The sequence below is a fragment of the Pinus tabuliformis genome, chromosome Q, assembly GCF_031772625.1.
Source record: "Pinus tabuliformis cultivar Carrire ecotype Pingquan chromosome Q, CPIR1, whole genome shotgun sequence".
NCBI lineage: Eukaryota > Viridiplantae > Streptophyta > Pinopsida > Pinales > Pinaceae > Pinus > Pinus tabuliformis.
The window spans coordinates 1,321,133,944-1,321,151,630 of record NC_142296.1 but is presented as its reverse complement, the minus strand read 5'-3'; the positions used below and the strand labels follow the sequence as shown (position 1 = coordinate 1,321,151,630).

General features: G+C 37.1%; 1 protein-coding gene across 1 annotated transcript; it reads left to right on the top strand.

Annotated features, from left to right (window-relative positions):
- Window positions 1–16,619: 16,619 nt before the first annotated feature.
- On the top strand, window positions 16,620–17,342 carry LOC149224691 (gibberellin-regulated protein 5-like). The gene is made up of 4 exons (XM_089383589.1): window positions 16,620–16,688; window positions 16,806–16,853; window positions 16,985–17,018; window positions 17,111–17,342. Exons 1-4 carry the CDS (start codon window positions 16,620–16,622, stop codon window positions 17,290–17,292), a joined length of 333 nt encoding a protein of 110 aa, XP_089239715.1. The 3' UTR covers window positions 17,293–17,342.
- The last annotated feature ends 345 nt before the right edge of the window (window positions 17,343–17,687 follow it).

Genomic DNA, 17,687 nt, shown 5'->3' with positions numbered 1-17,687 from the left:
TTAAATCATTTAAGGGGGAGGTTCGAGCAAGATGGGTTATCTATGGTCCCACAAGGAATATCGCAATTATTAGTTTTTTGAGACTCTCTTATCACTGTCCAAAAATGTGTCAATCGGTCTCACAACAAAGATCTTGACTTAAGGTCGACCATGCAAAGAATTTATATGATAATGTACAAATTTGAGACTATAGAGTTTTACCATATCAAGAGTGAAAACAATGTGTCGGTGGATGATCAATTCAATCAAGAACAAGGCGAACTAAGGGAGGACGAGGACGCATTATCCACATGTCACATCCCATGATCATTAATAAATTGAAAATCTCGAAGTGTGTGAGGAATATTGGGGAAGGTAAATCGTCTAAAAGGATGATTAAATGCCTTCTTCATTCCATGGCACATTTTTCTATGGTGGATGCCCTACCTGTAAGTTGGGCCCTTCACACAACAGATGGTTAACTCAGAGGAGTAATGACATGAATAAGCATCGTTGGGAGGTCGTAATCCAAGATTTAAGGCAGAGCAGTTGTGAAGGAGTTATGTTCTCTGAGCTCGAGGAGGATTGTCTCATGTCGATCGTGTGGGATTACATTCTGGAGCAAGAAGCAATGAATATCAATTCGGTTACGAGGTGTAATGACTCCAACTCGGGTAAAACAATTTTTATTTTTTTTTATGGTAAGTATTACCCTCACCAACTCACATGACTCATTGAGATAACTCTATACTTCATTTGAAATCCTAATGTTTAATTTTGGCACATGTTTGTATGCGATCATGGATTTTTCCCCAGTCCCAATGTAAAAGCTTTGAGGCTCATTTACTTTGCCGATTTGGTGACATGCAATCGCTGTCCACATGCCACCAGAACGTCTGGTAGCTCTTCCGCCTTCACATGGAAGGGATAAGGTGCCATTAACTTTGGATGTCCGTCCTGTACATGGCTGGCAGATTGAGTCAGCACCGTGGGTAGTCTCGCCATCATCGACGGTGGAGATCTCACCTTGCTATCCAACGGCCATCACAAACTTGTAGATTTCAACCTATGCCTCAGTCCAGGGTGGTGGAGCTCATTTGGAAGGTTGCTCCTCGCGGAGCCAGCTCTAGTAGGCTCAAACCATGCCACCCAAAATGCTGACTTCTCAGTTATGGTTTCACTGCTGGCGATTTCGGGTCTACTGCTCCCTTCAGGTGAACAAACTTTATGGTGAAATTGTTCTATGTGATTCTCCAGGTTAGCAACGCCCTCGTTCCGCAATAACTGTGACCTTGTCCTGCATTCTTTTGGTTGCAGAGTTCGGGTCTCGAGGGTGATAGTCTGTTGCAACACTGAAGGGCTGGTCTGGCACACGATGGCTCCATCCTACTCAGGTAAAACTTCCAACTCATTGCCGTTGTCTTCCCTCTTCTAAACTGTCATCAATTTTTCCTATTTCACCATACTGACGTAGTCTCTTTGTTTTGTTTCATGCCCTGGTTGTTTGGCTACAGGTTGGACGCCTATTCTAATTTAAGGAAAACCCTCCTTGCACAGGGTCCAGGGTTCCAGGTATGCACATTTCCTTCGGCCGAGCCCTCGAATGGAAAGTCTTCATTTATTAATAGATGGAAGGTTAGCTAAGGGGTATTCTTCGACTGTGACTCTGTCGAGTTGTATGGAAGTTCCTGAGGCCGAGCTCAGGTTTTACGTGTATAGTTTTATTTCCTTTGTTATAGGAATTTTGGCATTAAGCCATAGTTTCTAGTTCTTGACCCGACCCTTGGATTATGGCACGGTTGTACATAGTCATGTTGCGGCATGCTTCTCTCTTGTTACTGTAATGTAAATTAAAATACGCTGGTGTTGAATTCAGATATTGACGTTTATTCTTTTACTGTTCCTATACTGCATGTTCTGAGGATATATTTGTGATAGATGGAATATGAAGTTTTCTTCCATGGATGTCGGGTTCGACCAGCTGTAGACTTTATATCTGTGATTTATTATCTGTCTATAATGCATAGTTTTGTGAATGTATCTTGTATTTGGTTTCGGTCTCGGACCCGCTTACAGCCACAGGCATAATAACACTCTGCTAGGTTCTTTATTTGGTTCTTTAGGGTTTTGTTGCTTAAAATACCTTACTTAAGGGTTTGGAATACCAGGGTATGAGACCTGGCCACACCTAAAGATTGCTGTCTGGCCTAATCAGGCTCAGATGCTGCTCTTGAATGGCTGTCCCACGGCACTGTAGCTCAGCCCTGGCTACAACACATCGTGACTCTATCTCGCAGTAGGTCTTTGTTTTTATCATTCACAGAATTGTCTTTGGTTCTGAGAAACGTCAATTGTCTTTCAATGTTACGTGTGAAATAGTTCAGAATAAAATAATTACTACCCTTCCTGATCTTTCTATGTCATGCACAGTTTCTTGCTACACTGTTTAAACGTAATTATTAATGCGGACAGTTTCTTTTCTGATTGATTTCCATTACATGGCATCGTTTCTAGATATCGGTGTACGTTCCTTACCACATGGTTTTCTTGCCCGTATTTACACTTGTGGAAACACTACGTTGGCTAATGCAAAACCCATGTACCACTTTTAATTAGATAAAGAAACAGAGGACTGTTATTATGACTCTATGCTAAGGTAAACCCTGTACCTATTGCCATCCCGCTATCATCTCATGACCCCAATGTTTAAACCCTCGGGTTCACTTTGACTCTAATTAATGACCTTTGATGAGGCTAACTCACAGAATTTAACTTTCAGTTTAATACAACCATTAATCAAAGTCCTCTAATAAGACAATAAGACTGGTTTACAAAAATAAATTCTCCAGTTCACTGTAGATATTAATGAAATTCAGGTTAACACTTCGTACCTAGTTTTTTGTCCAATAAGTAATTCCAAGAATAAGTCACCACTGCTTTCTGCAGTTAGCCAACCACCCGACCATGAGATTGTCCTTCGAGACCAATCTTCCCCCTGGCTCACTCAAAGACAAACAGTCCTTGACAATTGTCTGCGCTTTGTACCCTTACCATCTGGTCATCACCAGACTTGGCAAGCTTCCTTTCTCCTGCTCACTGTCAGTCCTCTACCGCACAGTTTTCCCCTTTCCTTCCTTTTCCTCGGAAGTCACCCACGGTGGAGGGGAAAGTAGTTAGGATTTGCAACTGTTTCTTTTTTATTTTTATTTAAAAAAAGAAAAGAAAAGAACATAACTTCCCTCCTCAGAAGTTACGTGATATTCCTCGTGACCAGGAACTCATTTCTTTTTATTTACTAATAATAAAATGTCAATTTATATAGCATATAGTACCATCATCCATCAGTTTGTTTCTTTTCCTTTTAACTATGGTAAATAAAATATTTACAAAATCCTGGGGATATTACACAAGGTGTGTACTTTTGAAGAGTATTAAAAATGAAGGGACCTCTTGCGTTATCATTTTGGAGCTGAATTTGGCTATAAGAAGATGGTTGTGGAGGGCTTATGTGTTGTGGCTTGCCTCTCAATCTCGATGTTTTGAAGAAATGGCTTCCCCATCAGGCAATGATGTTGGAGGCTCCTCTAAGGATTTATACAGTAGTTTAGGTAAGAAGTGGAGGATATGATATCTCGGATTGTATGGCAAATTATTTATGAGGCCCACTCTAATTTTACTCTGGTTTTGAGTCAACTAGAGGGCCTAAAGAAAGATGTGTAGAATCTGTAGGCAACGGAGGTAATCATGTCAAAGATAGAGAACCTTGACAGTAAGGTGTAGAACTTAGAGGAGTCAAAGATACAGAAGTAAGGTGTAGAACTTAGAGGAGTCAAAGATAGAGAAGCTTGACAGTAAGGTGTAGAACTTAGAGGAGAAGGTGGAGATTGTTGTTGTTTCAGTGTATAAATTTATATTAAATAATAGAATTCCATATATTAATTTTCTTCTATTTTTAAATTGAGATTTACTTTTTTATTAAATAGCAAAATTTATATTTATCTTTTTATTAAATAACTAATAACATTAAAATTAACTAATAAATCACTAGTAATAAATGAAATCAAAATAAAAAAATAAATGGCTAATAACAAATGACTTAAAATAATAAACAATATTTTGATGATAAATAGCTAATAACAAATCACGTCAAATAACAAACTACATTTTAAAAAGAAAAATATAATAGAAGCCAAATAATTATATATATATATATATATATAATCCAAAATTAATTTAAATGAGAAAAGAAAAACAATGCAAACCAAATAATGTACTTTTACTTTTTCCTTTTCTTTCACTTTTTATCCAAAAGTTAAAAATTAATAACCTCAAGTATATATAATCCAAAATTAAAAAATTAATAACATCCAATTAATAGCACCACACCTTAATAGGATAAGGTCACTCCAATATGAATAAAAAATTTGCTTCGTCCAACGAGATTTCCATAGAAGATGAGTTTCCAAACTGATTGATGCATTCAGATCCAGTCAGTTCGAATTCGGCCTAGGTAGTTCAGTCAAACAGTACTACTATTCCCCAAATACAAGAAGATTCATTAAAAGAAAATCCATACGCTCCTATATAGTCGGTGTTCAACGGTCAAAGATATATATACATCTTCTTCAATACCCAGTGGCTATTGATATACTTCGGCTTCTCTGGCAGACTGCACAGCTTGGTCGGGCATACATTCCCAAAACTGTATATTTTTTTTTTTTTTTTTTATGAAAATCCAACTGAGCACGCTTCCGTGTCAATGTTCTCCTTGTTACATTCAATATCTTGGACACGTGGTGCACTCTCACACGGTTTTACGTTATTCGAAGTTTTACGCTATTCTGACTATAAATTGTTTCTCCCAACATCACGTCTAGAGCTGACCAAGATGGCAAGTGGGAAGCTTATCCAAGGACTAGTGGATGAAGGATAAATTCACAACTCTGTCGATTTCATATAAATTATCATGATGTTGCTTCCAACATTTAATGATAATTTGCAATATCAAGTGCCATTCTTCTCGAATTTATGCCTTACGGCGTTTCCTTTGCAACATGTGGTGCAAATTCCAATTTATTTTTATTTTTTAAAAGACAAGTATCAATTAGAAGATGGGCACCACGGGAATTATGCATCTCCCTCGTACTAGGTTGTAAAATGTTGCTCTGTATGCAATAATAATAATAATAATAATAATAATAATAATTGATTTTGAAGGTCATAGCCAATCAAGAAACCAAATTTATATATGAGACCCCCTTGTTTCAGAAACAATGCATATATACTCTACCCCTTCGGATTTGAATCTATGACCTCTTATGATCATAGATCCATCTTAAACTTAAATCCAAACCTCTTTTAAAATGTTAAACTTGAAAAAAATAACATTTACATGTTAAGATATTTAATCTCTTTTAGTCTTACTAAATCATAAATTTTATATAAAATTATGCTACTTAATATAAATATATATATATATATATACAACCACCAACCAAATAAATTAATAAAAATAGCATTCTTAATATTTTATAATGTTTTTTTGCTGAAGCAAGAGTCGTACCTTCTATTTCATTAAATCTTAAAACAACTTACATAATATACACCATTCCCAAAGGAACTGTGGGCCACAGAACAATCATCCACTTATAGCCTATGGCCCCGAGCTAAAGGCATAACCTACAAAGTCCACAAAGCTGCTAAGTCCACAAAAAGTAAACAAATCAACCCATAAAATTTGGAGACGGACCCGGTGATGCAATAGGGAAACCCCTAAACGGATTTCAGGTCTAGAAGGGGGGATAACTCTCGAGCATATGGAGCGCACGAAAGCCACCGATTTCCATCCAGACACGTAACCTGCCCGGAAGATATTTTTTCCTGATCCGCGCAATTATCCTTGACCGTCGATCCTCCCTGCCAGATCCTACGGCGGAGGATAATATCGCACTGCCAAGTAGCCCGTTGGTTACTCACACGATAGCCAACCTGGACCCACAAACAAGCCTGCTTGTTCCTGACCGTAGATCTGTCCTGCATGATCCGACGGTCGAGGATCATATCGCACGGGCCTAACACACTGAAGAATAATGTGCAATGAGGGCAGTATTCCATCCCTGTACTATGCCACGTGTTGCATGGTGAGTGGAATCGCTCCCAACTCCACAAAACCACTTCCTACGCTAAGGGCATGCGATGGACACCAAACCACCTCCCAAGCTGTATTGAAGCCGCCGAAAGGAAAACGGGGGTATTCAGGCTGCCGGGAAAGCCGGAAATCTGGTCCCTTTCAACAACCCTTCTCCGCAGTCGAATAAACCCGTGCATAATGAGAACCCATCTGGTTGGCCTACCATCCACGGAACTGCATCTGCACAGCAACTCCCATCTGACACTTCTGTGAATGTACTGTCGAGGGCTGGGGAGGCCGACAGTAAGCTGCCTCCCTAGAATGATCTTATTTTGGAGAAAATATTGCATAAAGAAACCAAATCAACTAGACATCGCCCCCATGTCTTTGTATCGAAACACCATTATATCCTCGTCCGCCTGGTCGTGACATTGCATCTTCAATCTATTCAGAGGCATCTTAGGCCACCTTAGCGCAACCCTACTTTTAGTACTGAGTACTCCTTGATTTTCCAATATGTCCACCAATTTGTTAGTTGTTCTTCTCACATGGTTAAAACTCACCATGCGTAATCCCCGGAGATGAAGTTGGATCCTCTGAAAGACCTGGAGCAGTCTCCATTGTTTAGAGACTTTTTCTGGCTCCGTGCCATAGCTTATTCTTTTGACTGAGTTTATGATTAACTCAGAGTCAGCTTCGACTATAACATTCTGGAGATTATCCTGCTTCAGAAATTCTAAACATTGCTCAAGAGCCATTAATTCTGCCATATTGTTAGTGGCTCTTCCCAGGTGGCAATGGAAAATGAAAAGGAGACTACCATTTTCATCCCTTAGCACCCCACCACAGCCAGCAATACCTGGGTTATCTTTGGAAGCCCCATCAATGTTGAATTTCAAAAAACCCTGAGGGGGAGGATGCCAATGATCTTGTTTAGAATCCATCCTCAAAACCTTCCTGTCCAGGCCTTGTGGAATAAGCCCCTGCATACCTAACTTAAGAAGTATATGCGATTTAGCTTCAGAAGGTGGATTCTTAGGTACAGTTCGCACAATGGTGCTTACCGTCTCCTTAAGTTGTCTTAAGATTTGTTCGAGAAGGCGATGGGAGGAACTTTTTACATTCTTAAAGATTCTATTGTTCCTTTCTTTCCAGACAGTCCATATTATGAAACCTGGCATTAAAGCCCAGGTAGAGCCTAGAAGTTCCAAATCAGAGAAGTTGTGTCTCCAATTGATTAGGGTATTGATAATGCTTCCTTTGTCCCTGTTTGTCTGCTGGAAGATAGTGGCAAAAGTATCCCACAACCAAGAGGTGAAAATATAATTATTGAGAAGGTGCTCCATTGTTTCCTCTTGGGCTTCACATAGCTGGCATCTGGAAGGGCCCAAAACTCCCCTCTTCCGAATGTTATCCCAAGTCAGAATTTTCCTATGATGCACCAACCACATGAAGAGTTTAATCTTCATCCAGCCTTGATGTCTCCATATGTTCTGCCAAACCCTATCCGGTTCATTGGAATCCAACTCAAGGAGTATGTGTTTTGCCTCCTTGAGATTGAAGGTGCCTGCAGAATTGTTTCCCCATCTGAGTAGGTCTTGCCCCCCTGTCACTAATATTTTCCTTTGTTCCAACATTGTCAGAAGTGCCTCAGCTTTGGCTTTCAGTGGGCTATCTTCCCTGTAGTCCATCTTTTTCCAGGTTCTCCATTTTCCTTCACTATTGGTTTGATCCCAAAAATATTTTACCTTAAATAATCTTTTGGTATCTGTTTCTTTCTTGAGGTCCATAAGGTTCTCTCTTAACAGTGTAGGTTCTTGTTGCCATTTTTCCTCCCAAAACAAAGCAAGATCACCATCTCTGATTTCCCAGAAGTTGTTTTTTTGTACTAAACCTCTATTTCCCCAGGCCTTATTCCAGATATGTGAGCCCTTAATGATGCCAGACATTCTTATTAGATCATTATCTTGCCAATTGCTAGCATATTTTTCTTTCCATATTCTAGCCCACTGTGCCTCTGGTTCTTTTACCCAGCACCACCATAATTTCGCCCCTAAAACTTTACTCAGTGCTTCCAGATCATCCAGTCCAAGACCCCCAAAATTTTTAGGTTTGCAGATCTTCTCCCAGGCTACCAAGGCCCATTTCTTTCTTTCCTCCCCTTGCCCCAAAGAAAGTCTCTTTGAATGGTTCTAAAATGATGCAGAACTCCATTTGGAGCTGGAAGGGTAGATAGCATGAAGACAGGAATTGATTGGAGAACAACTTTTGTAAGCACTAACCGACCAACCAAGTTTAAAGATCTAAAGGTCCATTTCCTGATTTTATCCTGCATCTTATTGATCACCGGCTCCCAGATGCCCTTATGCAAAGGCTTATTAGTAAGAGGAACTCCCAAATATTTGGAGGGGAGGACATCCCTTTGAAAGCCTAGAATCCTGGAGATATTTTTTTGAATAGCAATATTGGTATTAAAGAAAAATATCTTAGATTTGGAGAGATTAACTTCCATACCTGTAGCCATGGCAAAGTCAGACAGGATATGCTTGTACGCTAAAGCTTCTTTGACCGTGGGGATTCCTTGCAGCATAGTATCATCAACAAATTGTTGATGGGTCAAAGCCTGACCATTCTCTGAAAGTTGGAGGCCTTTGATATTACCATCTTCTTTGGCATGCTTGATATACCGACCCAGTCCTTCCATCATGAGGATGAAGAGAAAGGGTGAGAGCGGATCACCCTGTCTAAGGCCTCTAGAAGGAGTAAAGGTCTTGGAAGGAGAACCATTAACTAGAATTGAGAAGCTGGAAGAAGTTACTAGGGCCATGACCCATCTAACCCAGTTATGATCAAACCCAAAAGCAATAAGGACCTTCCTTATATAGGTCCAATTCAGCTTATCATAAGCTTTGGCTAGGTCCAATTGCATAATCATACCAACCTTCCTATTGCATGTCAAAGAGTGCACCACCTCATGCACTTGAATGATGTTATTGAGAATTTGCCTGCCCTCCACATATCTAGATTGCTCCATAGAAACTAGAGAAGGAAGAAGTGGTTTGAGTCTGTTGGCAACAACCTTGGATATTATCTTATAAACCACATTGCACAAGGCTATGGGTCTATACCTGTCTGGAGTCTGAGCATTATCCTGTTTGGGGATCAGGGCGATGAAGGAAGTATTGAGTGCCTTCAAAATAGTTCTATTCAACCTGGAGTCTTCCACTACGTTCAAAATATCCTGTTTAACTATATTCCAGCAAGCTTTAAAGAAATCCACATTGAAACCATTAGGGCCTGGCACTTTACCATTCTGCATTTCTTTGATGACCTCACTAACCTCCTCTTCTATCACTGGCCTATTGAGATTAAAATTATCCTCTCTTGTAACCAGTCTAGGAATATGCCCTATTAAATCCCTAATAAAATGCTCTCTATCTGAAATAGTTTCCTGTGCTATTCCATGAAAGTGTTGAACTAGCACTTCTTCTATTTCTTCATGGGAATTATGAAGATGACCGCCCTCATCCTTGATCGAGGAGATTCTATTATGAGATCTGTTCGCTATGGTAGATCTGTGAAAAAATCTGGTGTTACGCTCCCCTTCTTTCAGCCATTGAACTCTGGATTTTTGTCGCCAAAATATTTCCTCTTGTTGACATAAATTCTCCCATTCTTGATGGTGTTTGGTGACTTGGTCATTTCTATCTTTATCAAAGCCATCTGTGATAAGGGTTTGATTGAGTTCCCGCATTTTATCCTCCACAGCTTTTTTTGCTGTAAAAATATCACCAAATTCATTCTTGTTCCAATCTTTAAGTCTGAGCTTGATGTGCCTAAGTCTTTTGTGTAGCAGGAACATACTTGTACCCTGAATATGCAGGTCTTCTATCCACCATTTTGAAATGTTGTTGATGAAGTCCAGGTGGGTGAGCCAGATATTCTCAAATCTAAAAGGTTTGTTCTTGGGGGTACCAATGCCCTGAACCTCCAGTTGAACAGGCCAATGGTTCGAGCCTCCAAAGGGTAGAATTCTCGCTATCATTTCCTTGTTGGTGAGCATAAGATCCTCTGAGATTATGAATCTGTCTAACTTTGAGGCTACTTGAGACTCTCCTCCTCTTTTATTGTTCCAAGTAAAGTGACCATTACTCATGTCAGTGTCAACAAGCTTCATATTATCTATAAAAGTTTGAAAAGTTGTAGAGTCTCTGCTTAAAGTTCTGGTTCCCCCTTTTTTCTCTGAAAGTGATTTGATCATGTTGAAGTCCCCACACAAGATCCATGGTACATCAACATGTCTGTCTCTGAGCTCCATAAGAGAATCTAGAAACCTGATTTTGTCATCCATTCTTTGAGGGCCATATACATTTGTGACCAGATAGGTCTCCCTATCTCCCACTAGCTGTATAACCACTGATAAATAATTTCTAGATGCCTCAGCATCTATTATACCAATCTTTTGGGGGTTCCAAAGAGTGAGTATGCCCCCTGTTGTGTTATCTGCTTTAACTTCTAGAAACTCAAATCGATTGAGCCATTTGTTGTGAATTTCTCTTACTTTTTGAATGGAACATTTAGTTTCCTAGATAAAGATCATATCCGGAGCTTCTTGTTTCATTCTATTACTAAGAATTCTTTGTTTTCTTTTTCTACCTAGACCTCTGATATTCCAAGATGTAAACTTCATTATTAAAGATTTGTAAAGGAGTAGCTGGTTAGATCTTTCATCTTACCTGAATCTATCATTAGCTTTCCACATTCCATCAATAACTCGTTCTGCTTTTTCCTACCTCTTTTCTTTCCTGGATTTCTGGGTGCTAGTCCCGGTGTGATTTTCATGGTTTTCACACCTTCGTTGCCCTGCCTTTCATTTTTTCTTTGTTTGTCCAGCCCTTTAGCCTGAGTTTTCCATAGGAACAGCTATTGTACCCTATTAAACTCTTCTGGCGGTAATGAGTCTACCCCACTCATGGTCCCCTGTTTCAAGAACCCTTCCAGATCTAGGTGTTCCCTGTCAAGAATCTCCTGCAATTCATGATCCTCCATTTCCATCTCACTCTGGGTCATTTCTTGGTCCATCTCCAGTTCTACATCGCTCAGCATAGTCTCTTTCTGTTTGTTAATATCGTGTATTTGTACTGTGTCTTCCTCTTTCTCCTTCTCCTCTGGGCTTCCTTCCATTACCTGATCTACCTTTGTTATCTCTTCTTCTTCTTCGAGAACTTGGAACCTATTCAGATTAGTCTGTGGTCCTTCTATTTGATGTTGCTTTGGCCCCCTTTTGCCCCCTTTTCCTCTATGTGCCACTTTGTGAAAGCCTTCAGTATCTTTCATTGTGTTCGCTTTACTTTTGTTCTCTATTTTACTGAGAGGGCAGTCTCTAAATAGGTGCCCATGCTCATGGCATTTCCGACATCTGAAAGGAATATGTTCATAGTCTACTATTTGCACCCATTCTTCATCAAAAACTTCTAAAATGACCTCATCTGATAGAGCTCTAGAGAGATCCATCTCCACACATATTTTTTTGAAGGAAGTGTACTGTCCCCTTTTGGTGGCCTCAGAAGCTTTGACAAAACGCACTAATTTGTTTCCTATAGCAGATAACGATTTCGTTTGCCGGTGATCAAGGGGTAGCGAGTAGAGTCTTACCCAGACCAGGACAGAAGTGAATGTTTCTCTCTCAGGGACAAAATGCATCATCCACGGTCGCATGTCAAGGCCTGCTGCTGCATAGAAGTAGGGCCCTCCTTCAAACACCCTGTCTTTGTCCTCAATATTTGTGAAGACTACCGTAAAGAAACCCTTAGACCCAAGATGTAGGTCAATGCTTCCTTTTGGTTTCCAGTTATATTTAATCCATGTCTGTAAAGCCTTTTCAGTGGGCCATAATCCCATGAATTTACAAATGATAGCATATGTCCGCATGTGGTCCCTGTGCGCCTGCAGAGCAAGATCATTTAAAACTACTCTGGGAGTGACCTCAACTTTGGGTTTACATGGCCCCTTTTGTGCTTTGTTATTCGCTCCCTGTTCCTTGTCTTCTTCCTCATTTTCCTTATTGTTGTTATTCTCCTTTGTCTTGTTTAAATCTTGTTCCTCTTCTATATTCCTTATCCCTTCACCTGAAGGACCTCTGACACTCTCTATTGGTTTCTTTCCACGACTAGCCACTGCCTGCCTATAGGAGGGAGTGGATCTCCCTCTTCTGCGCGCTTCCATGGAATCTCCCGTGAACGCTGCTAACCCTAACACTTCTAAGAAACTCTCGCACTCCCCAGCAATCTTTCTTAATATTTTATAAAGTTATTAATTAAAACTAAATAAATATAAATATTTTTATTTTTATTTTTATTTTTTAAATTATAATAAATATTATTTAAATATTTTATTTTTATTTTAAAAACTATATATTTCCATTTCACATTAAATATAACAATTATCACATACCTTTATCAAATTATAAAATACATTTATTAAAACAACGATGTAAAAATTATCAAAATATTAAAAATCTACTAAAAATTTAATATTATTATAATCATAAAATCTATTAATCTATTATTATTATGATACATCAAATTCAATGATAAGAACTTAACAAAAATAAATTTCTTGCTACTTATCCTATGTGATGTAATGCAAATTCCTAAACAATGAACTATATTCTGTTTAGTTCATTTTTAATAAAAATGTTAATTTAAAAAAATAATAACAACAAATGAAAACTCGTTTTTTTGGTTTAACGAAAGTTTACGTAAATTGGAAATGTTCACCCGAATGTGATGTGATTATGCGTTTTGACATTTTTATTATTATGGAAAGTTTATTTGCAATAAGGTCATAGGTTTTAAAATTAAATTAAAAAAAAAAATTGAAATGTTATTATTTAATTTTGTTTTATATATGATTTTATTTTATTTTTTAAGTTATTGAATTAATGATTTCACATCCAAAAGTGGCTTAACAAAATAACGGGTCACTATTTATCTAAGACCAACTTCAGTGTATTTTATTTTATTTTATGATATAAATTTTAATTTTATAAAATTATAATAAATAATAAAATGATTTATATAATTAAAAAAATAATAATTAATTAATTATAAATCTACTAATATAAAATAAAAAATAAAAAATTATTAATAGAATTTAAATCAATAAATAATTTTAATTCAAGATAATATTGTTAATAGAATTAAATGAATTAAAATAATCTTAATTTAAAATAATAGTGTACTTAATTGAAGAAAAAATTGAAAATATAATGAAATTTTAGCATGAGTATTTTCATATTGTTTAACTTGATGCAGAAGAAAATTTTTCTAGTATAGTGTGTGTTGTTATTGATATGCTCCATTTTTCTAGGAACACTTCACCCATTTTCAAGGACAGTGTTCACCCATCAATAACAACACATAATATACCAAGTAAGAAGTTTAAAGGCAAATTGGAAATATTTTTTAGAATGTGATTATGCAATCTTGCTTTTTTATATACATAATGTTGTAAGACCAATTTTTCTTTGGAAAAAGTTGTGGAGTATTTTATTTTATTTAATGATATTATTTTGTTTTATTTAAGGATATAAATTCTAATTGTGTAAGAGATTTTAATATAATACATATTAAATTAATTTGTATAATTTAAAAAATACTAATTGAATAATATGAAATTTTCTTTTATTAATGAAATTAAATCAATTAAGGAGGAGATTGGAGCATGAGGGATTATGTATGGTCCTGATGGAAAAGTAGGAAAAAAGTTTGCCTCGAGATTGGGAGTAGCCACAAATAATCAAGTGGAAGAACTTGGACTTTGGCAAGGGCTCAGGTTGGTAGTAGCAGAAGGAATATCACAATTATTAGTTTTTGGAGACTCTCTTATCACCATCCAAAAATGTGTCAACGAGTCTCACAACAAGGATCTTGACTTAAGGCCAACCATGCAAAGAATTTATATGATAATGGACAAATTTGAGACTATAGAATTTTACCATATCAAGAGGGAAAACAATGTGTCGGCGGATGATCAAGTCAATCAGGTCGTTAACCTGGAACAAGGCGAACTAAGGGAGGACGAGGACGCATTATCCACATGTCACGTCCCATGATCATTAATAAATTGAAAAATTCAAAGTGCAAGAGGAATATTCAGGAAGATAAATCGATTGACAAAATGATTAAATGCCTTCTTCATTCCATGGCACATTTGTTCTGCGGTGGGTGTCGTGGCTATAAGTTGGGCCCTTCACCCAACAGATGGTTAATTAAGAGGAGTAATGACATGAATAAGGACAGTTGGGAGATCGTAATCCAATATTTAAGGTAGAGAAGTTGTGAAGGAGTTGTGTTCTCTAAGCTCGAGGAGGATTGTCTCAATTCGATCTTGTGGGATTACATTCCAGAGCAAGAAGCAATGAATACCAATTCGGTTATAGGGTGTGTAATTTAGAAGAGTATTAAAAATGAAAGGACCTCTCGCTCTGCCATTTTGGAGTTGAATTTGGCTATAAGAAGATGATTGTGGAGGGCTTATATGTTGTGGCTTGCCTCTCAATCTCGATGTGTTGAAGAAATGGCTTCCTCATCAGGCAATGGTGTTGGAGGTTGCTCTGAGGATTTGAACCATGTGTTCAGGCAAGAAGTGGAGGATAGGATATCTCATATTGTAAGGAGAATTATTTTTGAGGCCTGGTCTCATTTTAATCTAGTTTTGGGTCAGCTAGAGGGCCTAAAGAAAGATGTGGACAATGTGCAGGCAACAACAGAGGTAATCATGTCAAAGATAGAGAACCTTGACAGTAAGGTGGAGATTGTTGTTGTGTTGGTGTTAAAAGAAGTGTTGGGCATCGTGGATGGAAGTGAACATGATTCAGCACATGGTGAGCAGGGAACTCTCCCTCGAGAGTTTGTCGTTCATTTGGAGATACAACAGGTGATTGAGCAGCATGAAGCAGTGGAAGAAGGCCAGCAGGAGGAAGCAATCGCGGCAGACACAGAAGAAACTAGGCAGCATGAAACAAAAGGATCTAGGTAGTTAGTTTTTAAAATCAGTTTCTTATGTTATGTAAGTATGTAAACTTAAATGGGGTTTTTTTGGCAAAATTATAAGAAAAATGTTGTAGAAATTCTAGAGAAGAGATCTTTAAATACTGATAGACTTTAATTAAAATATTTTTAGAGTTGTGAGAATGTTGTTACTTTTGAATATAATGGTTGTGGCTAGAACCCATATTGATTCATAGAAATATAATTGTTCTTAAAAAAAATGTATTTCATATTGTATTTAATTGAAAAGAAAATTAAAAATATAAATTTATTTAAATATTTTAAAATTAAATAATTTATTTTTTATATTAATTTAAATTTAAAATGGTTAATTATTAGGTTGATAAGAGTTTTTATTAAATGTGAACAAATTTATATTAACAAATAAAATTTCACATATTAATTTTTTTGTATTTTTAAATTAAAATTTATTTTTTATTAAATATAAAAATATATATTTATCAGATCACCAATAACATTAAAATAAAATAATAAATCACCAATAACAAATGACATCAAAATAAAACGATAATCGCTAATAACAAATAACGTTTAAAAATAAAAATAAAAATAATATTAATAATAATAATAAACAAAAACTATCTTTTGATGATAAATCGCTCAAATAGCAAATTACATTTTGAAAAACAAAAATAATACAAATCAAATATTAAATAATAATGTACTTACAGCTTATTTATATATGAATATATAAAATCCAAAATTAAAAAATTAATAACCTCAAATATATATAATCCAAAATCAAAAAATTAATTAAAAAATTAATAATCTCAAATATATATAATCCAAAATTAAAAAATTAATAGCCTCACACCTTATTAGGATAAGGTCAATCCAATATGAATAAAAAATTTGGTTCGTCCAACGAGAATTCCATAGAAAATGAGTTCCCAAAATGATCGATGCATTCAGATCCAGTCAGTTCGAAATCAGCCCAGGTAGTTCAGTCAAACAGTACTACTATTCCCCAAATACAAGAAGATTCATTAAAAAAAATCCATACGCTCCAACACAGTCGGTGTTCAACGGTCAAAGATATATATACATCTTCTTCAATACCCAGTGGCGCATTTGATTTATCTGTATTGATATACTTCGGCTTCTCTGGCAGAATGCACAGCTTGGTCGGGCATACATTCCCAGAATTGTATTTTTTTTTTAATGAAAATCCAACTGAGCACGCTTCCGTGTCAAAGATCGCCTTGTTACTTTCCATATCTTGGACACGCGGTACACTCTCATACGATTTTACGTTAATCGAAGTTTTCTGTTTAAATTTTCGATGAGTCGACCAACCAAACAGCACTACGCTAGGTTAGCAGGAAGTCCTCTGCGACTTACACCATATGCTATATAATGCTCCTCCTCCTCATAACCTCATATCAACTCAGTGGAGTGACTAAGTAGCTGTTGCAGGTGTTTTTGTTTCTTCTCCCATGGCGCGTCTACTATCGTTTGCTGTCATAGTCATCACTATTTTTGCTCTCTTCATATGGAATATTGAGGTAAGACGTTCCAGCAGATCACAATTGATCGGTGATAATGCCAATAAAGTAAAGCACATATAGAATTTCATGATATAGCATCTAACCCTCATAGCAATACATTTTATGATTTTGCAGGCAGCGCTACCACACAGCAATGTGGATCCTTTCATGGAGCAGAAGCGAGTAAGTTCTGATAGTTATTAATACTCTTGCATCGACTCAGATTATTCAATAATTCACCGCTCCTGCACTCTACTATATGGTTACATGCATTTTTATGGTAATCTGTCTGACCAGTAGTTCATTGCTTTCAGGGCCGTCAGGGCGGGGGAAGTATTCGTCCGTCAGGTTCGATCTTTTCGGATTCCTCTTTTACATCGCACTCTTTTCTACAGAAATTTATTAATACGCTTGATGTCTTGTGATTGAAAATAATGCAGAATGCGGGCCAAGGTGTGCATACCGTTGTTCGGCAACTTCTCACAAGAAGCCATGCATGTTCTTCTGCCAAAAGTGCTGCGCAAAGTGTCTGTGTGTTCCTCCAGGGACTTCTGGGAACAAAGAAGTATGCCCTTGCTACAACAACTGGAAGACACAGCAAGGTGGCCCCAAGTGCCCTTGATCATGATCATGTCACCTCCAGCCAAGAATAAGTAACAATAATAGTAGTAGTAATAATAACTGTGCAGCTTCTGTTGGGTTTACGAATGCCTGCTTGCACTATAGACGAGTGGATCAGGAGTGAATTTAGCGAAGAAGAGTAAAATTTTTGTAATTTCCGTATCTATGCATCGCCTGCATCAATAAATTGATAATCTGTTTTTATCGGCTCTGATTTGATTGTCTTCTCCTCTTTTATTTGCGGCGCTGGGAATCATTAATAATAATACCATAATTTCCAAAAATAAAATTGAATAATATATCTTATCTCCCACTCCGCTACTAGGGTTGTACAGCAACCCATTTCTCTGGACATTTATGTATATGCTCCATAATACATTATCATAAACCACATAT